The sequence below is a fragment of the Phasianus colchicus genome, chromosome 28, assembly GCF_987193195.1.
Source record: "Phasianus colchicus chromosome 28, bPhaCol1.hap1.1, whole genome shotgun sequence".
Classification (NCBI taxonomy): domain Eukaryota; kingdom Metazoa; phylum Chordata; class Aves; order Galliformes; family Phasianidae; genus Phasianus; species Phasianus colchicus.
In genome coordinates, this window is record NC_143463.1 from 4500679 (window position 1) to 4522938 (window position 22260).

Sequence of the window (22260 nt, forward strand, 5' to 3'; positions counted from 1 at the left end):
TTCCATAAGCAATGCTCGCTCTAAAGACTCGGGGCTAAGAAAGAGGGGGGCGCCCTCCCTACACAGAACGACTACGGGGGGGGGGGGGGGGGCGGGGGGGTCCCGGCGGCTCCAGGCTGTACAGGGGGGGGCCGGGACGCGCGGTAAAGGATGGGGGGGGTGGTAAAAGTTGAGGGGGGGGAGGGGGGGGCTGAGGTCCTTTCTGATATAAAAGAGAAGGAGGAGAAAAAAAAAAAAAAACAAAACCCAAAATCCTTCATATTAAAGTTTCTTTTTTAAAAGTGGTCCCTCGGGGGGGGGGGGAGCGGGGGGGGGCCCCGGTCTGGTGCTCGGGTCGGGGGGGCAGGAAGATCACAGTGCTGGCTGAGCACGCAGACGGGGCTGGGGGGGGGGGGGGGAGGTGGGGGGCTGCTCTCTGCACCGGGACCCGCCCTATAGAGCTGGGGGGGCTCCAGGGAGGTATGGCTTGACCCCCCCCCAGCTCTGCTCAGCCTGGCAGGAAGCGCTGGGTGTGGAGGGGGGGGGGCTGTGCTGGCCGTGTGCCCCCCCCCCCACCCCGGGGCTTCGGCAGGGCCACAATGTGGCTGCCCCCCCCCCCTTCATGTGACTGGGGGGGTGGGGGGGGGTGGAGCCCTCCAGGCTGTGCTGCGGGGGGGGGGGGCACCGCTCCACAGCACGGCAGCTGATTGCAATGGAGTTGTGCAGCACGCCGCTGTTTGTTTCTTTAAGGGGGGGGGGGGAGGGGAGCAAACTGCGACCCCCCCCAAATAAATACTTCCCCCCCCCCCCCCCCCCAGTGCTGTGCGGCCCAGATTTGGGGGCAGGAGGGGGGGGAATCACAGGACAGGAAGCAGATCCCCCCCCCCATCCCCACCTTGGGCTCCGTCCTGCCCTATGCCACCGGGGGGGGAGGAGGGGGGGTCCGGCAGCGGCGGGGGGGGGAGGGGGGGGGTCGCAGCCGTGGTTGTCGCACGGCAAAGAGGATGAGATTCTGATTCTCTTTTTTTTGTCATTTAGTGTTTTTTTAAGGAGGGGGGGGGGGGGTTCTTTTTTTCGGGGGGTTGATGGGCGCGGTTGGGGCGTTGGGTGGGGGGGGGGGTTGGTTATTAAATACAGAACGATTAATTAATTTTTTTTTTTTTTTTTTTTTTGGCACCGCGGGGGGCGTCGGGTTCTCGGCCGGCTTCGGCGCTGGGCTCACACGCTCATTGTCATGCTGGGCGAGTACTAGAGAGACCGGAGACACCAGAGGGTTAGCGGGCCGGGGGGGGGGGGGGGAGGGGGCACAACGGCCGGGGGGGTCCCATCCTCACACCTCCGGGATGCTCTGCCACGGCCGGACCCCCTCCGACACCGGGTGGGGCCGCCACGGCTCGGCCGGAGCTCTGCAAGCTGCCCGTCCCCCCCTGCAGCCCCGACCCCCCCGGGACCCCCGCCCTCCTCTCCGTTTGCCCCCCCGGGTGCCACCGGAGGTGACCGTCGGATCCCTTACGCTGTCGCTTTGGAAGGGGTTTAAGAAATTGGTGCCCATCTCGGCGTCGTCCCGTGGGGTGCCGGGGGGGTTGCTCAGCCCCGCCATGTTACTGGGAGAGCTCTGCAAAATTTGGGGGGGGGGAGGAAGGAAAAGAGTTAAAGGGGGGGGGGTCCTGAGTATGGAGTGGGGGTTGTGGTGCGACAGGTGTGGGGGGCAGGGGTCTCGGGGTTTGGGGGGCGATGTGCAGGGTCACCGTGTATGGGGGGGGTCTCAGTGCACGGTGGGGGCTCTGTGCACTGGGGGGGGGTCCTCAATCCATGGGGTTCCCGGCACACGGGGGTCCCAGTGCACGACCTCCCTTTGTGCACAGGGGTGCTGGGGGGCTCCAGTGCAGGGGGTGGGGGGGGGTCCTGGCTCACAGGAGTCCTTATTCATGGCTGGGGGGGGGGGGAGGGTGTGGAGGGGGGGGTCCAGGGCATGGCAGTGCTGATGGGTGGGAGGGATCCGGGTTTGTAGGTGGGGAGGGGGGGGGTCCCAGCACACAGGGGCTGCACACTCACCTTGGGCAGCCCATCCATGTCCCCAGAGCCTGCAAAACGACGGCAGTGCTGTCAGCGGCCCCCCCAGCCCCTCTGCCCAACCTCCCCCCCCCCCCCCCACCAAACTCCCATCCCATCCCCCCCCCCCAGCTGTCCCACATCCCTGCGCGGTGCCCGGCAGCCCGCAGATGGAGCTCACGGACTGCAGGATGAAACGGCTGTGCTGCAGCACCGCCGGACCCGGCGGGGGGGGGGGGGAACACCTTGTGTGGGGAGCGGGGGGGGGGGGGCATGGATTTGGGGCTGGGGGGGGGCACCCACCTAAGGATCCGTTCATGTGATGGGGCTCCATTGCGCTCATCCCGCTCATGGGCCCCTCCGGCCCCGGCCCCATTGGGAACTGCAGAGGAAGATGGGGTGAGCGCAGGGAGATGAGCTGGGGACCCCCCCCGACCCCCCCCCGGCCCCCCCCAGGTCACCAGGCACTCACATTTGGCCGGGTCCCCGCCGGCCCGATGGGGTTCATCATGGTGTACATGTTCTCACTGGAGTTGGTGGAGTCTGAAGGGAGCATGAGAAGTCGGAGGGGGGCATGAATAAACCCCCCCCCCAAAAACAACACCTCCCCCCCACCCCGGGCACACAGCAGGGGGACACTCACCACCGGGGCTGGGCATGATGGGGGTGCCGGGGGGGCCGCCGCCACCGGGAGGACCCTGGGGGGAACAGAGAGGAGACAGAGGTCGGGGGGGGGCCATATGGGATCACTGACAGCACAGCCCCCCCGTGCCGCCCCCATACTCACCACGTAGTTCCCGGGGGATGAGGAGGAGTAGGCAATCTAGGGGGGGGGCGGGGGGGCAAAAGGAGGGGTCAGCATTGGGCGTGTAGCCCCCCTCGCTCCCCCCCCACTCCCCCCAAGGCCCCCCCCCGTACTTACAGAGTTGGCATTGGGGTTTGGCCACGGCCCGCGGCCGCCGGGACCCCTGGAAGGGAATGGTTGGAGGTGAGGGAAGGGGTGTGGGGGGGTCTGGTGCTCCTGCCCCTGTGCCCCCCCCCGTGCCCCCCCGGTCCCTTACATGTTCATGGTGGGCATGCCGGGGCCGGCCAGCGAGCTGGGGGGGGGGCGCATCCCACTGCCGTAGGTCTGGGGGGAAATGGGGGTGAGTGGAGGCTGAGACCCCCCCAGCCCACCCACAACTCCACCCCCCTCCATATCCCAGCCCCATTCCTGTCCCCACCCCCATTTCTGTCCCAAATCAGCTCCTCAGCCTTTTCCCATCTGCACCCAAACCCACCCCTTTCCTCTCCCCATCCCCAGCTCCCCCCCCATCTCTCCTCATCCCCACCCCCAACCCTGTCTGCCCACAGCCCCATCCCTGCCCCCCCCCAACTTACCCCCCCTCCCCATCCCCTCTCTGCCTCCCACCCCCACCCCTAGCACTACCCACTCACCTCTCCCTGTTCCCATCCCATTCCCCACCTGTGTCCCCCATCCCCATCTCCCCCCCCCAACCCCCTCCCCCCCCCCATCCCATCTGCACCCCCCCTTCCCCCCCCCTCACCTGTGGTGCCATGCCTCCCATGCCTCGGGGGGGATTCATGCGCTGCATTGGGCCCCCCATGTTCGGATGCCCTGCGCAGAGGAAGGGGGGGGAGGGGGGGGTGTATGTAAGTGTGGTGACCCCCCCCACAGCACCGGGGACGGGACCCCCACTCACCCTGTGCCCGTGCAGCTGGGTCCATGGCGTTGGGCAGCAGCGGCTGAGAGCCGGGGACACCCACAGGTGGCTGCAGGGGAATTGGGGGTAGGGGGGGGTCAGGGCACAGCGGGACCCCCGGTGGAGCTCTGTGCCCCATTGGGGTCTGGTTGCGGGGGGGTTGGGGGGGGGATCTCACCTGGTTCATCCGCAGTGCGGGGCGGGGGCCGCCGGGGTACCGGGGGGACATGAAGGGCTGCAAGAGAGGAGCCGTGAGAGGAGGGGGAGTGTGGGGTGGGGGAGGGACGGGGGGGGGGGCAGCCAGCCTTACCTGGGGGTGCGGCCCCATCATGGGGGCGGTGGGGGCGTGGGGAGGAGGCTGAGCGTGCGGCGATGGCTGCGAGCCCGGCGGTGCCTTCAGGAGAAACAGAGTTGGGGGGGGGGGGAGGAGGGGGAGGCAGGGGCTGGGGGCGTCACCCAGTGAACCCCCCCACGATTTGGGGGTCCCCCCAGCTGCACACACACGCACACACACGTGCAGCCCCTGCAGTTCCCCCATAGCAGCCATCCCTGCCCCCTCCCCTCCATCCCCCCAGGGTACCTGGAAGAAGCCGGGAGGCATGGGCCCCCCCGCCATGCCGTCGCTGGGGGGAAGGTTCCCCATCACCGGGCTGGGCGCCGCCGCCGCGCTCTGCGGGGAAAGCGGAGCTGAGCGACGGGTCAGCATCAGCCCCACGGAGTTGCCCTGTGCCCACCTGTGGCGCTGGGGGTCGCTGTGGGGGCTCCGCACGTCGTGCCCCCCCGGCAACTCTTGGCGTCCCACCCGCCACCAACCCCACAGCCACCCCATGCCGCCCCCCCCCCCCCGCGTCCCCAACCACAGCCGGGCTTTGGGGTCAGCGTGCGAGCGATGGGGCAGCGCGGGGAGAAGCGGGACGATGCCCACCCGTGGGCTGCAGTGGGGCTTGGGGGGGAGGGGGGGTGTTGCGGGGGTCGCTGGGGCTGCAGGGGGGACTGCAGGGGGGCCCGGCCCCTCTCGCCTGCCAGCCCCGCTCCGGGGGGAGCTGTTAAGCAGGGAGGAATGCGCTGCTTTTCCGCTCGGCCCTGCGCTGTCTCTGCCACAACTGGATTCAATTTGGAGAAGAGGAGGGGGAAGGCGGGGGGGGGGCGGCTCTGCCCCTCCTGCGGGGGGACGGAGGGGGGGGGGGGACGACGGGCCTCCATGGGGCCACCACCACCACCTGGGGGGGGGGGGGGGACCCCGCCGAGAGGAGGGGGCTGAGGGCACAGCGATGGGGCACCGCGGGGGGGGGGGGGGGGGGGGCATGGGGACCCCCCCGAGCGGCACAGGGGCGGTGCGGGGATCGCGGCTCACGGATGGGCTGCACGGCTGAGGATGCTGCTGACACCGAGCGCATCCACGCCGCGCTCAGGCTGTGGGTCGGGGGGGGAAGGGGGGCAATTCGGGCTCTCTGCCCCACGGCGCGGGCGCGCACGAGAGCCGCGGGTGCTGGGGGCGGCGGGGGCCCCCACCTCATTTATCAGCCGCGGGATCGGGGCCGGGCCCAGCTGAACTCACTTTACAGCCATGCACAAATCATTTGCAAGACAATGGAGAGTCTGTGCAGGCAGCCAAAACCAACAGCGCCGGAGGCCAGGCAGCCCGGCACCCCACGGCCCCCCCCCACACCCCCCCCTCCGCCACCGCCCCCCCAGCGCCGCAGCCCCGCGCATTCCTCCCGTTAACCCCTCGGCCCCCACCGCCCCCCACCCCGGTGCCCTCCATCGGGAGGAGGTGATGGGGGTGCGGAGCAAATGTGGGGTGGGGGGGGGGTCCGGGTGGTGCTCAGGGGTGGAGGATGGAGAAGCTGCCCATCGCGGGGGGGGGTCCATCACGGCACCCTTTGTGGCACCCAGCGTGGTGTCCGTCACAGCACCCAGCCAAAGCCCCCCCCTCTGCAGCACAGCCCCCAACCGTGGTCCCCATCCTGGAGCCCACCGTGCTGCCCATCCCTTCACCCACCGCGGCACAGCCCATCGCTGCACCCATCGCTGTGCCTCCCCCTTCCCCCGGATCCCATCCAGGAGCCCTGCAGCCCCCATTGTGGAACCCGAGGTGGAGCAGCCTCCCACGGCAGCAGGGCCAGTTTGGCACCTCTCAGCCTGTGGGGTGGGGTGGGACACGAGCTGTGCCCCCTCCTGGGATGGGAGTCTGCAGTGCCCCCCCCCCCAAGTGGCTGCCCCCACATTTCGGGCTGTTGTGCCCATGGCCACGGGGGTCAGCGCTCGACCTCTGCCCTGCGCTGGGGATGGTGCTGACCCCCCCCCCCCCCCAGCCCCACTCCGTGGTGGGCCCCCCCCCTGGCCCCCCCCCAGCCCCGCTGCGCTCCCAGCCCAGTGATGCAAAGCAGGAGTTGCCATGGCAACAGGTTGGGGAGTTTCAGCTCCTCCTGCAGCAGCAAGGTCAGGAGGAAGGGAATGGGGGGGGGGGGGAGGGGCCCACAAATGGGGGGGCAGCAGGCCCTGAGCTGGGCTGGGGGCCCCGATTGCTGCTGCCCCCCACCCCCCTCCCCGGAATAAAGGGCAAACCCTGTTATCCCCGTGGCGATACGGGGTCACCGTCCCCACGGTGCCACCAACAGTGTGTGCTCATGGAGGGGGGGGCTGTGCACATCCCAGCGTGGGGGGGACACATCCAAACAGCCCCCCCAGGAAGGGCACAGAAACCCTGCACGATGCCACAGTGCTGGGAAGCCCCCATCCACCCCCTGGGCACTGAGGGTCGTGGGCACCGCAGGCACTGCTCCCCACTTTGGGGTGGGGGGGTCTCAGCCCTACAGGACCCCCCCCCCCCCATCCTGGTCCCCAGCACCCGGGCTGCATCTGTGAGCAGTGCCATGGCAACGGGCCCTGACCTGCACCGCCAGCCTCATTAATTCCAGCATGGCAATCAGCGCCGTGCAGCGGGGCCGGGGGCAGCAGGGATGGGGGGGGAGTTGTGGGAGGGGGGGGGGGGCACTGTGCTGCAGCCCCAAAAGCCCCCGCGCTGTGAGCCTGGGGGGGGATGTGTGAGGCAGTGATGGGTGCTGGGGGTGGGGTGCTGAGCAGCACAGAGCGCGGGGGGGGGCGCAGCATCCTGCAGCACCACAAGCCCTGCATCCCACAGCAGGACGCACAGCAGCCCCAGCAGCACAGACACCGCATCCCCCCCCCCCACCTCCCAAGGCATCCTGCTTCATCCCCCCCCCTCACCCCCCACCGGGTGCAGGATTTGGGGTACCACAGCCCCACAGCGCAGCTCTGCATCCCACAGCATCCCATCCCTGTGGGTACCACAGCATCCCGCATCCCACGGCACCCCCAGCACCACGAACCCCCCCACCTCACCCCATGCGGTCCTGGGGGGGGTCCTGCCCCCCCACCAACACAGAGCAAAGGAGAGGGGGGTGGGAATGACAAACACTGGGGACCCATTGAGGTCACCGTGCCCGCCCAGCATTGGGCACAGAGCACGTCTGCTGGCAGCTCGTGGGTTGGTGCGGGGGGGGGACACTCTCCAGCTGTCCCCACGCATCTCAGTGCTCCCAAATCCCCCCCCATAGCCACACACATCCCCCTGTCCTCATTCCCCATCAATGCCAGCCGGCGCTGGGCACCCCGCAGGGCACAGGGTGGCACAGGGGGGGGTCCCGGGGGGGTCACAGCCCGGCCCCTGGGATTACCCCTCCCAGTGCTGTGCAAAATAGGTCAGCGCCGTGCAGGGAGGTGGGGGCTGGCACTGTGCTTAACCCCCAGCGTGCCGTGTCCCCGTGTCCCCGCGTCCTCAGGGCACCGATGTGGTGTGGGGGGGGGGGGCGGCACGGGGTCTGCCCCCCCATACTCACGTAGTCATGGAAGGCTTTGGCCTCGCTCGAGTGCTCACACGTCTCACGGCGGTCGGGGGCTGCACAGTAGAGGTCCCAGAAGACGCTGCAGGGGGGGGGCACAAAGCGTCAGGGCCCCCCCCGGTGTCCCCACGTCCCCCCACCGTGCTGTCAGCCCCCATCCCAGGGCTATGGGGGGGGGGTGGGCTGAGCCCGACCGCAGTTGAGGCACTGATGAGGAGTGGGTGTGGGGCTGGGGGGGCACAGGGCTGTGCTCATAGCACCGCTGTGGGGTGGATGGGGTGGGGGTGGTCCTGCCCCCCCCCCCCCCCAGCTGCAGTGTTTGCCTGGAGACGGTCGCTATGCACTGCAGCCCAAATTCCTGGGCCCTGACATCAGGAGGCGCATCCCAGGGTGGGATGGGGTGGGGTGGGGTGGCTCCAATGTCAGCCCCCCCGGGTCGAGGTGATGGGGATGGGGGGCAGAATGGGGCACAGCGGTGTTGGGCTGCTGTGGGGCCACAGGGGGCGATGGGGCTGAGCCCCCCCAGCAGCGGGTTAGGGGAAGCAGCTGTGGGGCGGCTCCTGGGCACCCACCCAAAGTGTGTGGGGGGGGGTGGACACAGTGTGAGGGACCCCCCCCCCCCCCAGAGCGGGGCTTTGTGCTCTTTGGGGACGGCGAAATTGGATCCAGCTGTGGGTCTGAGCAGCGGGGCTGGGTTTCGGGGGGTGATAGGAAAAGCAGAGCAGCGGTTGCAGGGAGCCTGGGGGGGCACTTCGGGGGGGCACTTCGGGGGGAACCCCCCCCCCCCACATCCCCACTCACCACCACCAGGAGTGCAGGAAGCCCGGCGGTTCCCCCAGCGTGATGTTCTTCTCCCATCGGATCTGCGGGGCGCAGAGGGACGCGTGGGGCCGGTCGGAGCCGTGCGGCACCGCAGGGGGGGGGGAATGGGGGGGGGGGGGCAAGGGGGGACACACGCGCACGGGGCCGGTGCGACGCACAGCGTGCGACCCCCCCTCCAAACAGGGCTCTCACCTCGGACAGGAACGTCTGCGCGGATTTCTGCGCTCCCACGTGCAGGAGGTACTCATAGACGTACAGCGCCAACCTGCAGGGCGGGACGGGGCGGCGCGGTGACACCGGACGGCAGCGGGGCGGTGCGGGGACACCGCGACGGGAACGGCGCTGCCGGCGGACGCGGCCACGTGTGCGGCTCGGCCCGGGCAGCGCCGCCGGCCCCGCGGCCACGGCCGGCTGACGGCGCGCCGGGAGCGGTTCGCCCGCGGGTGACACGGCGGTACGGGGCGGAACCCCGCCGCCGGCGTCCCCACCCGCGCGACACCGCGACCCCGACGACGCGGGGACACCCACGGGATCCGCGCGGGGACACCGGAGGGACGCGGCGCTCGGCGGCTCCGGGGATCCCCGCGGGGCCGCGGTTCGTTCGCCGCTCCCGGAGCCGTCGGGGGTCGCGCAGCCCCGCAGCCGCGCGGAGCGGAGCGCAGTTCTCCCGGCCCCAACGCGCCGCCGCCGGCCCCGATTCCCGCGGCGGAAACCCCCGCGAAAACTTCCGCGCGTCGCTCCGTCCGTCCGTCCGTCCGTCCGTCCGTTCCCCCCTCTCCCCCCCCACCTCCCCACCTCCCCCCCCCCCCGTCCCCCGCCCCGGGCACTCACTTCTCGCGGGCCTGCCCGTCGGACGGCACGCCGCAGCCCTTGCCCTTGCCGTACATCCTGCACGGCCCCGCTGTCACCGGCGGCGCCCCGCCGCCATCCCGGCCCCGCGCTGCGCCTCGGCCCGGCCCGGCCCGGGGGACCTTGAAACCGCCGCGCGGGGCCGGGGGTCCCCGCAACGCCGCCGCCGCCGCTCCCTCCCCCCGCGCGCGCGGCTGTTCCAGCAACGCCGCCCCCCCCACCCGGCCGTCCCGGCGCTGCTCCTCCTCCGCCCGCGCGGCCGCTCTTAAAAGGGCGATGGCGGAGGGTTAAGGGGGAGGGGGGTCCACAAGGGGTGGTGGGCGCGGAGGGTGGAGAAGCGTTCGGTCGCGTACACGCGTGGGTGAAGAAACAGATACGGAGGGGTGGGAGGGAGGGAGATGGGCGCCAAGGGGTGCCGTAGGACACGAGGGGGCGGACCCAGAGGGGTGGGGGGGGCATGGGAGCACAGAAGGACACGGACACGAGGGGGCGGACACAGGGTGACATGGGAGGGTGGATGTGCGTGGTGACGGACACGAGGAAGGGAAGACACGCGGGGGGCACGGCCACGAAGGGACGGACAGTGGGAGACGGCTGGAGAAGGGCGGACGGGGAGGGAAGGGGGGGAGGGCAGGGAAGGACGCGGCACGGCGGGGAGATCGGAACAGCCGCGAGCGGGACACGCGTGGTTGTGGTGGGCGCGGGGGGGGGGGGTGCGTGTGCACGAGGCCGTGCGTTCGGGCGGCTGCGTGCGCGGCGCTTCCCCCGCCGGCCTGCAGGGGTCAGCCGTGCCCGAGCGCTGAGCCGCGACCCCCGCGGACGCGCGTGGCGGTGGGGCTCTGCGGGGCCGCCCGCAGCCCGGCGGCGCTGCGATGAGCTCCGCTGTGTCCTTTCTGTCACCGTGGCCGAATCCCACCTCTGATCCCAACCCGGGACCGCGGGGGGGGTGGGGGGGGGTCCCGGTGGGACGTGAGCTGAGGACCCCATTGCAGCCCTCATTGCAGACCCCGCGCGCTCGGTGTCGCTGTGTCGCACGGCCCGGCCCACGCTGTGACATCTCACCCAGACAAAAGGTCCTCGTCCCCCCGCGCTCCACCATGGAGGCACGGGAGGCTGTGGAATGGTGGTGGGCGCCCACCTGGGACCCCCAACCCCCGCCCCAAGCCCTGGGGCTGGCACCACCCCGGCGCCGTGCCCACCCCATTCACCGTGCCCACCGTGCCCACCCCACACGCCCTCCTGCCCCCACCCCCCATACAGCGCCTGAACCCTGGCGTAGGGGCATCGCAGTGCCCGCACATCCCAGGTGGAAGGAACTTTCCCGAGTGGATGAGCAGTTGCAGTGACCCCCCCAGGCCCGGCTACGCCCCACGCAGTGACACGGACCCATAGGGACCGCCCGTTCCTCTTTCTGAGCACAGACGGCCGGCTGCAGGCGAGTCGGGGTGCTGGGGTTGGGTGGGGGGCAAACGCACCCGTGAGGACCCCCGCCACCAAGGCAGGCGGTGTGGGCTCTGTTCCTCTGACCCCCTCTTCCCTCCCAGGCGGAGCCATGGGGCGCCCCACAGCAACGCTGCTGCTCCTGCTGCTGCTTCCCCACGGCATCGGGGCCACCACCTCGCAGCCCTCGCTGCTGCCGTGCCGCTGCGATGCGATGAGCCAAGTGCTGGACTCGTGCACCGGCGCTGATTGCCTCTGTGCTGCATCCCGCGGCTCGGTCAACGCCTCCGATTTCTTCGCACGGGAATGTCGGGGCGGCGTGGGGACGGTGGATGCGGGTGGCAGCGTGGCAACGGTCGGGGTGGTGGGGGGGGTGGTTGGGGGGCTGGTGGTGCTGGGGGTGGTGCTGGGGGTGGTGGTGTGGCGGTGCCGGAGGACGGCGGGCGCTGCGGGATGGGGGAAGCGGGAGCCCCCTGCAGCCCATGGGCAGCCCCGCTACGTCAGCCGCGAGGCAGAGAGCAGCCCTGCTGCCGTGGGGGTTTGCCTGGCACCCGACTATGAGAACGTCTTCGTCGGCTCCTACGTGGCCCCCGGCACAGCCCCGGCGCAGGATGAGGAGCATGGGTGGCAGCATGAGGGGTACAGGTGAGTCTGCGGAGAGGGGGGGCTGCGGGATACGTGGGACCCTCCTGATGGGCTGCATTGAGCCGTGGCGGTGTCCTGTCCCACCTCATCTCATCCCATCCCATCCCATCCCATCCCATCCCATCCCATCCCATCCCATCCCATCCCATCCCATCCCATCCCATCCCACTTCATCCTGTCCCATCCCACATCAGCCATTCATCCCACCCTACTCCAACTCATCCTCATCTCCATCCCATCCACAGTCCATCCCCATCCCATCTCACCTCTACCCACCCATCCCAACCTACTCCATCTCAACCCAATCTATTGCACCCTCATCCCATCCCTCTCAATCCCATCCCCATCCCACTCCATTGCCATCCCCATCCCATTTCAACCCAACCCATCCCACCCCATCCCCACCCCATCCCACCAAACCCAGGGATCAGACACCCGTGGGGCCCTTTCCTCCCCATTGATCCACCCGGGGATCCATTCCTGCACATCTCCACGGGGCGCTGCCCCACTGACCCCCCCCACAGCCCCCAGGCACCGCCGGACGATCTCTATTTCCTGGAGAGCGACGCAGGGGAGCAGCCGATCTACGCCAACACCGGGACTCATAGAGAGGACATCTATGTCAGCCCCGACCCATGAGGGCAGCGCCCGGGGGATTCTGCAGCGCTGGGACGGCGGAGGGGATTTTCCTCTTTTTTTTTTTCTTTTTTTTCTTTTTGCAACGAGAGCAAAACGGCTGCGCGGCCGTTTCCTGCGCGGGGCTGAGGGCGGAAGCGGCCGCTTCTCCGTGGGGTTTTGCACTGCGAAATGGGGACGGGGCGGTGGGACGCGGCGGTCCCTGCACGTCGCTCTGGAGCTCCGCGTGACACCGGGTCTGACGGCCCCAAACGCTGCCGGCGCCGCCCTCTGTGAAATCCGACAGTCTGGGATAAAAGTGCCGGTTTTGGACGCTGCTGGCAGTGCGCGGCTGCGAGGTGACGGCTATGGGATGTGTGGGTGGTGACATGGGGGCACCCCGTGTCCCAGCCTTGCACGGGTCCTTGTGATTCTCTATGGTGACATGAAATGCTGGGCTGTCCTCAGTGACCCGTAGGACTCGTGGTCTGTCGGAACCCCCTGAGGGGCTGTGTGGGGAACTGGGGGGTCCTGCCCCCAGAGCAGAGGTGCCAGCAATATGGGTCCCACACTGGCAGGTTCCTATTTCCCGGCCCCATAAGCCCACGTCCCCATCATGGTGACCCCATGTCCCACATCCATTGAGTTGTGGTCCCCATAACCCCAGGTGGAGCTCATCCTGTCCCACATCCCCATGTCCCCACGTTCCGTATCTCAATGTCCCCACGTTCCCACATGTCCCACTTCCCCATGGCCACCACCTCCAAGTCCCCATGTCCCCATATCTCCGTGTCTCATGTCCCACATCCCCATGTCCCTGTGTATCTCATGTCCCCATCCCCATCCCATGTCCCATATTCTCATATATCACATCCTCACATCTCATGTCCCCATATCTCCATGTCCCATATCCCTATGTATCGTGTCCCCATGTTCCCCTATCCTATGTCTCATGTCCCCCTGTACCCATGTCCCCCATCCCCATATCTCATGTCCTCATGTCCCCATCCCCCTGCCCCCATCCCCGTGTCCCCTTGTCCCCCCATCCCCTGGCTGTGGGTACAGGTAAATGAGTGCCACATCCCCGATGTGGTCAGGGCTTCCCAGCGCCCGCCCCAAGGCCACAGTCAGGGCAAAGTGCTGCTGGAGCACTGCCCACATATGACTCACCCATGGGTGACAAGACTGGGGGGGGGGAGCTGGGGGGGACGTGGCTGCATGGAGCAGAGCTGCTGGCACTGTGTTCCCATCACTTTATTCATTTACATCGCGATTTGATTTATAGAAATATATAAATATACAAAAAAAAAAAAAAAATCCCAACAAAGCCGTAGAATGCAATAAATAATGAGCAATAAATAAAGGACTGTATAAAAAAGGTTCATGCGGAGAGGAGCCGGTGTGGCAGCGGGGTGGGCTCCTCCTGCTGAACCAGTGCTTTAAATAAGGGGAGAGGGGAATAAGTTATGGCATGGAGTGATGGCAGTGGGGTCTGCATCCCTGGGATCAGTGCCACTGGGATGGGGAGGGGGCCCTACAGCAGGGGGGTCAGACATCAGCATCAGGAGGTGATGGGTCCCCACGGGTGGAGGTGGTGGGTCCATATAGACAGAGATGATGAGTTCCTATATCCAGAGGTGATGGACCCCTTAAGCAGAGGTGCCAATCCCTATTTGCAAAGATGATGGATTCCTGTATATGAAGGTGGATTCCTGTGTCTGGAGGTGATGGATCCCTATACCCAGAGGTGATGGACTCCTACATTCAGACGTAATGGAACCCCATGGTGGGGGTGATGGAACCCTATATCCACATCTGACAGATCCCTCCACCCAGCAGTGCTGCTCCCTATACCCAGAGGTGACGGATCTCTGTACTCAAAGGTGACAGGTCCCTATAGATGGAGGTGATGGATCCCTGTACCCAAAGGTGACAGGTCCCCGTGGATGGAGGTGATGGATCCCTGTACCCAAAGGTGACAGGTCCCCGTGGATGGAGGTGATGGATCCTGTACCCAAAGGTGACAGGTCCCCATGGATGGAGGTGACAGACCCCTCCACCCAGCAGTGCCCTCAGGCGCAGTGACAGCGGGTGACCAACATATCCTCAAAGACAGAGCTGACCAACCTGCCCTCTGCATCGTAGTGCATCAGCACCATGGGGTCGTAGGCAGCAGGCACGCAGCACGGCGCCGGGGCAGCGCGGCTCAGGGCGTGCACACGGGCCTGGATCTGTGCGTGCATGCTGGCAGCGCGGTAGTTGTGCGGGCAGGAGCCCTGGCAGAAGCGCATGTCGTAGCTGCGCGGTGCCAGCACCCAGTCGTCCCACCCGATCTCCTGGAAGGACACCTTCAGCACCCGCCGGCAGCATTTCCCCTCGCTCTTCCCGCACTCCTCCTCCAGCCCCCGCCTCCTCCTCGCCCCCCGCCCCTCATTGTCCCTCATTTCCACTTCCAGAACCGCGTTCCCGGTTCCGGAGCCGTCCCACGGAGCCGACACGTTGGAGCTGAAGGTCAACTCCAAGCGCAGCGCAGCGCTGTGCCCGGCGGCCCAGCGCCGGAGGGGTGATGTCAGGTCCAGGTGGTGGGACTGAGGATCCAAATCCCGGCTGTGCAGCAGCCGCGGGGCCCCCCCGGACCCCTCGGGGGTGTAAATGTTGACCCGGAGCTGTGCTGAGCGCAGGGGGAGCAGCAGCTGTGCCCGCAGCACCTGCAGCCGCTGGCGGAGAGCTCCAGTGCGCGGCACCAGCAGGAGGTAACGGTACGGCCCGGGGGGGTCCTGGCGCCCGTCGGGGTCCCGGTGATCTTCGGGGTCTCGCTGCCCGTGGGAGTGCTGGTCAGCATCGGGGTCCGGCTCTCCGTTGGGGTCCCGCTGTCCTCTGAGTGGTTCCTGCCCCCCGTGGGGGTCCCGCTCTCCCCGGGGGGGGTCCGGCAGGCGCTGCACTGTGGGATGAGAGGACGGCCGGTGTCACAAACCCCACAGTGCGCCGTGCGATGTCCTCCCTGCCCACCCCCCACCACCGCGGGGCACTGCCCGCCTCCCGCGGGATGAAGGCACCGGGGGTCCAACCCCATCCCGCGCAAGGGTGCCCCCCAGCCCGCAGTCCGGACGGTTCCCCACATCCCCCCCGCTGTGCCCTTATCAGCGATCCGTGCTTTTAAATGGAAAACTGCAATTCCTCCTCTGAAGGCAACGTTGGGAGCGGCGGGAGGAGGAGAGGAGAAGAGGGGGAGAGGAGGAGAAACAGGAGAGAAGAGGAAGAGGAGAGGAGGAAGGTGAGAGCGGTGGATTCATGTCCGGTCATGTCCCAGCACGTGTCGGGGCAGGGGTGGGTTGGGACACGGTTTGGAGATGCAGCGGGAAGTGGCTTGGGAACATGGTGGGACATGTTCCGGGGACACCGTCTGGGGACCCGGTGGGATGCGGTTTGGGGTATGGTGGGACACGGCTGGGGGACGAGTAGGGGGGCAGTTTGGGGACACAGTGTGGGGACAGAGCAGGATGGAGGCTGGGGATGTGGGAGGATGGAGGCTGGGGATGCAGTTCGGGGACGCGGTGGGACACAGCGGGATACGGTTTGGGGACACAGCGGGATGAAGTTTGGGGACGCAGTTTAAAGACACGCAGGATGCAGTTGGGGGGCACAGCTGGGGGCCGCGGTCCGGGGACACGACAGGAGCGCAGCGTCCACTTACGGATGGCGGTCAGGCGGTGCCAACGCGTCGCGGCCGCCGCTCCGTCGCGCTCCTCCCGTTCCCGGCTGCGGTTCCCTCGCAGTTCGGCCACGCGCCGCTCGTACAGCCGCCGCGCTCGGCTGATGCTCTCCGGGTCCGGAGCGTGCGGCACGGGGGGGGGGCCGGCCATGCCCAAGCGCCGCAGGATGCCGTGTTTGATGGCTTCCAGCTGCTGCCCGTCCTCGTCCCACTCGCGGGGCCGTGGCTGCGCGCCGCCCGCCAGCAGCAGGAGCTGCAGGCAGGTGACGGTGACGGCCCCCACGTCCCGCAGCATCGCGCAGACGGCGGAGGTGGGGGGGGGCGCGGTGGGGTGTTGCAAAACCTCTTGCGCAAAGGCCCCGCGTGCGGCTCTTATCGATGCCGCGAGGAGAATGAATGGAGCGGAGCAGCCCCGGGTTTATATAAGCGGGACTTTGCCCGCCCTCCCCCCCACCCCAACCCCCCCCGCTCCGGTCCCATGGATGAAACTGCGGGCTCTGCGCGGCGATGGAACGGGGAACGGCCGCCGCTTCGGGTGGATGCGTCGCGGTGCCTCCGGGTGGGAGATGCTGAGCGGACCGAGGGGCGGCGGCGATGGGCGGAGGTCTCGTGGGCGGCACGTGGAGCTGAGCGGGGATGGGGACGTGTGTGTCACCAACACGCCTCGCCTGCCTCCCCTCCCCGTCCCCTCCTTGTCCCCCCCATCCGCAGCGCCTGGAGGGCAGCGAGAAGCGCGACGGGTGCCAACACGAGCGGGCGGAGCGGATCGGAGCCGCGATTAAAGAGCGGCACTCCCCAAATGGAGCTCCGGCTGATGACACCGCAGCCCGGCTTTGCCGCACGTCGCTGCCCCGGTCCGGTTCTCACTGAAGTAACCGCGCTCGGGGTTTGCATCATTCCTGGGACGGTGCCGGGCGCGGATGGCTCCGATCCAGCGGCGCTGATGCGGAGCTGCGTGACGACAAGAGCTCGTGGAGAAGAACCGACGGAAGGTCCCACGGCTGGGCTCCATCGGAGCTTTTTCCATCAGTAAGAGGACGGACCAAACCTGGAGAGGCCAATGAGGGGCAGAGCCCGGCGGTCACCCCCAGCCCGGAGGTGGAGGTGGGCTCCAGGTAATGGGGCCGATGGGACCGACCGCCCCACTGCCCCACACTGCAGGCAGAAGGGATGTGAGCCCCGAGTGGGGATGGTGTGTGGTGGCCTCTGGCTGGGGCACACGAGGTGACACAGCTGCATTCCGCGCTGCCGAGCTCACAGCCCTCAGCTGCTCTGTGGCATTACCACCAGCCCATGATTTATGCTTATCTCGGCAGCTGGGAGCAAGCATTATTTCTGCCTTTTTCACCCAGATTCTTGACGTTTCCTGAGGTGAAGAAAGGAGAACAAGATTTTCACCCATGGCCACGAGAAAGCATTGGCTCATCAGCACGAGCGGCGTCATGCGGGGGGTTGGCACAGTGTGACTGCTGTGCTGCTTGGGGTGAGAGGTGGAGGGGTGGATGGGTGGATGAGTGGATGGGTGGATGCATGGATGGATGGACGGATGGATGGACGGACAGGTGGATGAATGGAACCCCTCAGCTGTCTTTGCGCTGCCTTTTTCTGCCCGCAGCTTTTGCCTGCCACAGTTTTGGTTCCTCTGGGCCATTTCCTGCGGCAGCACTGCTGCCAGAGCCAACGTTCCTTGAGTGCTGCATCCCACGCACAGCTCAGCATTCCTGTGTGCCACCACTGGGCTCTGCACGGCCACATCCCCATCCCCATCCCTGCAGCAGGGACAGGCATGCAGCAGCTTTGTGAGGTGAGCAGCAGCCCTATGGAGCTGCTGAAGGCACAGGGCTGCCACGCTGTCCCTGGGCAGCTCAGCTCCCAGCAGGATGGCAATCCACAGTGCAGGATCTGAGCTGTGCAGGTGGCTGGGAAAGGTCCCATCCCATCAGCCATCACACCTCCCATCCATTGAGCACGACGCAGTGAGTTCTGTCCCCCACAGTTCTGCTTTGGCAATGCGTTTTCGGAGCTGTGGGCGCCCCGTGTGCTGCAGTCCCCTCCACATGTGATGCACGGAGGGTCGTGTGGAGCATCAAAGTTTTTGCAAAGCCGGATGTTTTCCTCCCAAAGGCGCCAGCGGTGAAGCCGGAAATTTTACAGCCCGGCAACAGCGATAAAATTTGTGCTTTCAGAGCAGCATTTGCGGATGCTGAACGATCTGTTGGGAAATTCTCCGGCGTGTCCTGGCCAGGCTGCACGATCAGAGCATCCCCCCACCTCCATCAGCACTGCGCTCTGTCGGAGGTCGCATGGAGGAATTTCCTGCCTTTATCACGGGCGAAGCACAGCCTGGAGCTCAGGGCATGCGCTGCGGAGCACGGGAAGGTGTCACTTCCCTGCACATCTCTGGCAGGATGAGGTCCAGCACCGTGCTGCCAATGGGAACCCATCGCATCCACCTGCAGCTCTGCGCAGCGACCCAACAGCGGGAGGAAGGGGAAGGGAACCCGGGCAGCACCACTTCCCCAACACTGCCCGCAGTGCTGCAGCACCCCGAGGAGGCTCCTACTTCTCCATCCTCTCTCAGCACCAACCCGGTGCCCCAGCCATGCTGCAGTAACAGTGGTCGTTCAAGGTCTGGGCAGCATCACCGCACACAGCTCTGCTCTCTCAGAGGAATGGATTTGGGCACGGAGGGCTCAGAAACGACGGCTGCAGCGCAGGGTGCAGCGTCCCATGTCCTCCCTGTGCTGTCATGGTGAATGTGCACAGCAGAACCCGGCCGACCTTTGGCTATCTGTAAATAGATGGGCAGGATCAGGTGAGCGCAGGCAGCCTTGGTGCTGCTGCAGCAGGAGTGGGACTGGCTGCTCTCCCTTTGTTCTGCGCTTACGGCATTCACCAAAAATGAGACTTCTGCTCCACTTGGAAGCGACGCTCCAACCTGATGGCACGCACGGCTGCCGGCTCAGCCCACCCCCAGACCCCCTCGTCTGTGCAAGACAGGAAATTGCTCAAACCCTATGGCCAAAAATGGAAATCTCACCCTGGATGGTGTCATTCACCGCCCCACAGCGGTGCTCTCAGCAGCAGGACGTCCCCATCCCCACGAGCAGGGCAGCACAGAGCTCCTCAAAGCCATTCCTGTGTGAGAGCCCCATCTGTGCACAGTGCTGCCATGGGAATATTGGGGAGTTCTCGTGGTGTCTGGGCACTGTGGGCACAGTGTGAACAGAGGCCAATAAGAGCTCCTATCGGTGGGGTGAGGAGCACCCAAAGGAGAAAAGAACTGAGGGAAGCGGCTGCAAGCCCCCACCCCAAGCTCCCCCCAGGGTGGGCTCTGGGCAATGAGAAGTGCTCTGAGATTTGCCACTGGGCAGCTGGGGAGAGGCCCCAAAACCACAGCGGGGTGGAGGGATGGGCTCCACTGACACCCCTGGGGGTGTTGGGCTCCTGGGGGTCCCCAAGGCTGCTGGTTCGTGGCTGAGCTGGGGAAAGGCGCCAGCTGGCCAACGTCCCAACATCCCACCTCAGCCAGGAGGATGCAGGAGGAGGAACAGAGCGGCTCCCAGAGGGGTGATGCTGGGGGAAGGGTCTGCCCAGAGCTGCTCTGCAACGAGACCCTCCAGCACCGCCCAAAACCACGGCCAAGGAATGCACACAGGGCGCGTGGGGCCCAACAGCAGCAGCTCCCACCTCTCCCTGCAGAGAGCTCAGATTGCAACACACGCTGCATGACATCACCGGCACCTCGTGAGCCAGCTTCAGCCCAGCATTGCATCAGCACAGCAGGCACGTGAGCACCTGGCACCGCATCCCCAGGCTGAGCCGTGCGACGCGGAGCAGGCAGACGCCCCAAGGCCAGCAGGATTCCCTCCCTCATCCCCTCCTGCCACAAAGCTCAGAGCAGAGGCAGCGCTGGCCATGGGTGCCCCCCATGGGGCAGTGTTTTTTGGGGGGGGCACTGCTGCAGCCCCCCAGCAGCATCCATCTCAGGGTTTCACCGCCTGCCTGATGGAGTCAGGAGCAGAATGGATCCCTGCTGCTCACAAACAAAGCACTGGGCAGTGTTTGCTCCCCCAAATCACAGGCTCACAAGAATGAGCAGTGCAGGCGGATGCTGTGCCTTCCCCTCCGTGATGGGGAAGGGGATTTTCTGTGGTGTCCCAACACAGCACACTGCAGCTCCATCCTTCCTTTGTGCCCTGCTCCAGCCCCACGTGGGACCGCACAGAGCAGAGCTGCAGAAAGGCTGCTCCCACCCCCCAAAAGGCACCTCCAGAAATCCAAAAACCGTTCAAGAACAGCACGAGGCAGAGTTAAACTCTTTATTTACTTTGAAACATGGGTTTAAGTTCTCAGTTACAAAGTCCAGTGGAGCAACAGTGAGCAGAGGGAATGCGAGCGGCCCTTTGTGACACAGCCCTTTGTGGCACACAGACTGTTAGGGGTTACAAGGCACTGCAAGAACACACTGTGAAGAACAGAAGCCCCCACAGATTTGAAGCTGTAGCTCCAGGAGTCCTACGAGCACAGATGGGCAACACCAGAGAGCTCCATTCAGACCGCAGCGACGTCGGCACAACAACAGGAGGACGGGGGGCAGAGCAGCACTGGGACACACAGCACCTCAGAACAGACAGAACCCCAAAGGGTTTGCTCTCCCCAAGCAATGAGAGCCCCCCCCCTTCCCTTTTCCCTTTGTCACATCCCAGTGTGTTCCAGGAAACCCCCAATGCAGTGCAGCTCCTGGAGAGCACAAGGGGTGAAGGAGCTCAGAGCCCCCCACCCCCTGCAGAGGGACCCTCAGCCCCCAACGCTCCGCTCTGCTCCCCAGAGCCCAGCGCAGGACAAGGCACTCCCTGTTCATCAGAGTAAACATTTGCAATGTAAGAAGCTGGTGCAATGTAAAACCTGAACGTGTGGTTAAGTAGCACGGAGTTGGATTTAAGGGCAGCGCACAGATTCACTCCCTAGCATTAATTCCTATCTAGGTGTTTGCTTCTCTACTTCGCCTTAAAATAGATGGGACAGAGCAGCTCTCGGGTTTCTGCTCGCTCAGTGAACTGACAGCATCCTCAGCTTTGTTGGAGGTTTGGCAGAACACCACTGGGGCCACGTCAGACAGCGACCAGACACGGACACGACCTGTAAGTGCACTTATAGCACAAAGCACCGGGGCTGCTGCTGCAAAGAGCCACCTGCTGCCCAATCCAGAGCCATGGGACACCAGGACACAGCAGCACAGCACCCTGTGCTGGAGGACTGAGGCACTGGAAGGTTCAGCATTGCCTGCACGGTGCTGAGACTCCAAATGCTACACCTGAGCACGCTGCTGAGGTCAGTAAACACGAAGCAAAGCACCTCCCCCCCACTGCAGACCCCCTTCTGCTCCTGCACGGAGACGGTGCTTGGTTTGAATCTGCTCTGAGCTCTTCTCACAGCTCTCAGCCTTCACCCTCAGCCCCAAACCACAACCACAGAACACCTCCCACCATCCCTCCACGCTTCTGTCCCTCCCCATTGCTGCTGCGCTCCGGACACAGCCGGGTTGGGAAGAGCTCCAAATCAGCGAGAACTGCTTCTGCCAGCCCTGGGCTTTGACACGGCGGTGATGCAGAGATGCCAGCAGCTTTGGGCCGTGCCTTCAGCCACACCGCCGAGCATCCTGCAGGGAAAGGAGCTTTGAAGCTCACGGGATTGTTTCCTTTTTGCAGTTTCGTACAACGGATGGTCGTGCTTAACCCAAAGGTAACACCTCCCCACATCACAGCCCCCCAAAGGATGAAGGAGTTCTCGGGTACCAGGAGCTCCTCAACGCCTTCTGCAGCATTTAACAACCAAAACCATCACCCTGACACCAACAACCCCCCCCCAGCACCACAGCCAGCCCCGCTCCATCCACCAGCACCTCAATGTGTAGCACCAGAGCCCACATAGGAACCCCCCTCCTTCTCTCTCCCACGCAAAACGCCCTCACCCCACTTCTCAGTGCGCCACCAGAGACGATTCTGATCCTGAAACACAGCCTTGAAACATCACCAACCGCAGGCACCGTCACGAACGCTAAACCTGAACGACCCACGCTCCTTTGTGACCTCATCTGCAGCCAGCAGTGGGGCTCCATCAGTGCAAATCAGCAAATCCTATTCGCCGACACCGGGGAGATAAAGCAGACACTCAGCAGCCCCGCATCGCTCTGAACCACAGGACCCCGAGCTGCAGAGACCCCCAGGGATCACCCACAAATTCCTACGGCAGAGAAGCGTTCAGAATCAACTCATTTACCACCACCACCACCAACAGAAAGCTTTAAAAACAAAGCAAAAGCGTTTAATTTAGGTCAGATTAAACAAACTCAGCTTAACTCAGCCATCTTTAAAAGGTTTCGCTACCCGAAACGCCGCTACCGCCCCGACCCTCTGAGGACTAACCATCCAAAAATCACCAAGAAGCCCAAAAGATTATAAAATAAATTACGTTTTCTAAGGGACTGTCAGCACAGGAGCTCTGCCTCAAAGACCCAACGCAGCACCTTCCCCCTTCCATCGCTCAGCAGCTACGCCAGACCAGCAGCTCCTCC

General features: G+C 65.8%; 3 protein-coding genes and 1 long non-coding RNA gene across 9 annotated transcripts; 2 read left to right on the top strand and 2 right to left on the bottom strand.

The window, feature by feature from the left end:
• Positions 1 to 1063: 1063 nt before the first annotated feature.
• Positions 1064 to 9433, bottom strand: SSBP4 (single stranded DNA binding protein 4). Of its 2 annotated transcripts, XM_090126241.1 has the most exons (18): positions 9254 to 9430; positions 8615 to 8687; positions 8402 to 8463; positions 7598 to 7682; positions 4315 to 4404; positions 4045 to 4128; positions 3913 to 3969; positions 3735 to 3804; positions 3579 to 3649; positions 3093 to 3160; positions 2954 to 2999; positions 2819 to 2854; positions 2675 to 2729; positions 2504 to 2574; positions 2335 to 2413; positions 2035 to 2063; positions 1493 to 1594; positions 1069 to 1227 (listed from the first exon to the last, which is right to left on the bottom strand). In XM_090126241.1, exons 1-18 carry the CDS (start codon positions 9307 to 9309, stop codon positions 1198 to 1200), a joined length of 1164 nt encoding a protein of 387 aa, XP_089982367.1. In that variant the 5' UTR covers positions 9310 to 9430; the 3' UTR covers positions 1069 to 1197. The 2 variants fall into 2 exon arrangements, with proteins under 2 accessions (XP_089982368.1, XP_089982367.1); XM_090126242.1 differs by lacking the exon at positions 2819 to 2854 and having other exon boundaries at positions 1064 to 1227; positions 9254 to 9433.
• A 561-nt stretch (positions 9434 to 9994) lies between these two features.
• LRRC25 (leucine rich repeat containing 25) lies at positions 9995 to 12442 on the top strand. The gene is made up of 3 exons (XM_090126248.1): positions 9995 to 10706; positions 10816 to 11356; positions 11881 to 12442. The coding sequence occupies exons 2-3, from the start codon at positions 10824 to 10826 to the stop codon at positions 11993 to 11995; spliced, it is 648 nt and encodes a 215-aa protein (XP_089982374.1). The 5' UTR covers positions 9995 to 10706; positions 10816 to 10823; the 3' UTR covers positions 11996 to 12442.
• Positions 12443 to 13025: 583 nt separating this feature from the next.
• GDF15 (growth differentiation factor 15) lies at positions 13026 to 16055 on the bottom strand. Of its 2 annotated transcripts, XR_016460320.1 has the most exons (3): positions 15666 to 16055; positions 13992 to 14912; positions 13026 to 13946 (listed from the first exon to the last, which is right to left on the bottom strand). XR_016460320.1 is itself a non-coding variant. In XM_031604326.2 (2 exons), the coding sequence occupies exons 1-2, from the start codon at positions 15976 to 15978 to the stop codon at positions 14044 to 14046; spliced, it is 1182 nt and encodes a 393-aa protein (XP_031460186.2). In that variant the 5' UTR covers positions 15979 to 16055; the 3' UTR covers positions 13026 to 14043. The 2 variants fall into 2 exon arrangements, 1 of the variants encoding a protein (XP_031460186.2); XM_031604326.2 differs by having other exon boundaries at positions 13026 to 14912.
• Positions 14634 to 20642, top strand: LOC149914734 (uncharacterized). 4 transcript variants are annotated; one of them, XR_016460323.1, is made up of 4 exons: positions 14640 to 14730; positions 15160 to 15245; positions 16395 to 17166; positions 17299 to 20642. It is a non-coding gene; the product is annotated as an uncharacterized LOC149914734 (long non-coding RNA). The 4 variants fall into 4 exon arrangements; XR_016460324.1 differs by having other exon boundaries at positions 17870 to 20642; XR_016460322.1 differs by having other exon boundaries at positions 14634 to 14724; positions 16395 to 20642.
• The last annotated feature ends 1618 nt before the right edge of the window (positions 20643 to 22260 follow it).

Coding starts and splice junctions, on each gene's coding strand:
- LRRC25 (XM_090126248.1), top strand. CDS start 10,824: ATGGGGCGCCCCACAGCAACGCTGCTGCTCCTGCTGCTGCTTCCCCAC. Junction 11,357..11,880: donor TGGCAGCATGAGGGGTACAG/GTGAGTCTGCGG, acceptor CCCCCCCCACAG/CCCCCAGGCACCGCCGGACG.
- GDF15 (XM_031604326.2), bottom strand. CDS start 15,978: ATGCTGCGGGACGTGGGGGCCGTCACCGTCACCTGCCTGCAGCTCCTG. Junction 14,913..15,665: donor GCACCGCCTGACCGCCATCC/GTAAGTGGACGC, acceptor CTCATCCCACAG/TGCAGCGCCTGCCGGACCCC.
- SSBP4 (XM_090126241.1), bottom strand. CDS start 9,309: ATGTACGGCAAGGGCAAGGGCTGCGGCGTGCCGTCCGACGGGCAGGCC. Junction 7,683..8,401: donor TTCCTGCACTCCTGGTGGTG/GTGAGTGGGGAT, acceptor CCCCCCCTGCAG/CGTCTTCTGGGACCTCTACT. Junction 2,855..2,953: donor CAAACCCCAATGCCAACTCT/GTAAGTACGGGG, acceptor CCCCCCCCCTAG/ATTGCCTACTCCTCCTCATC.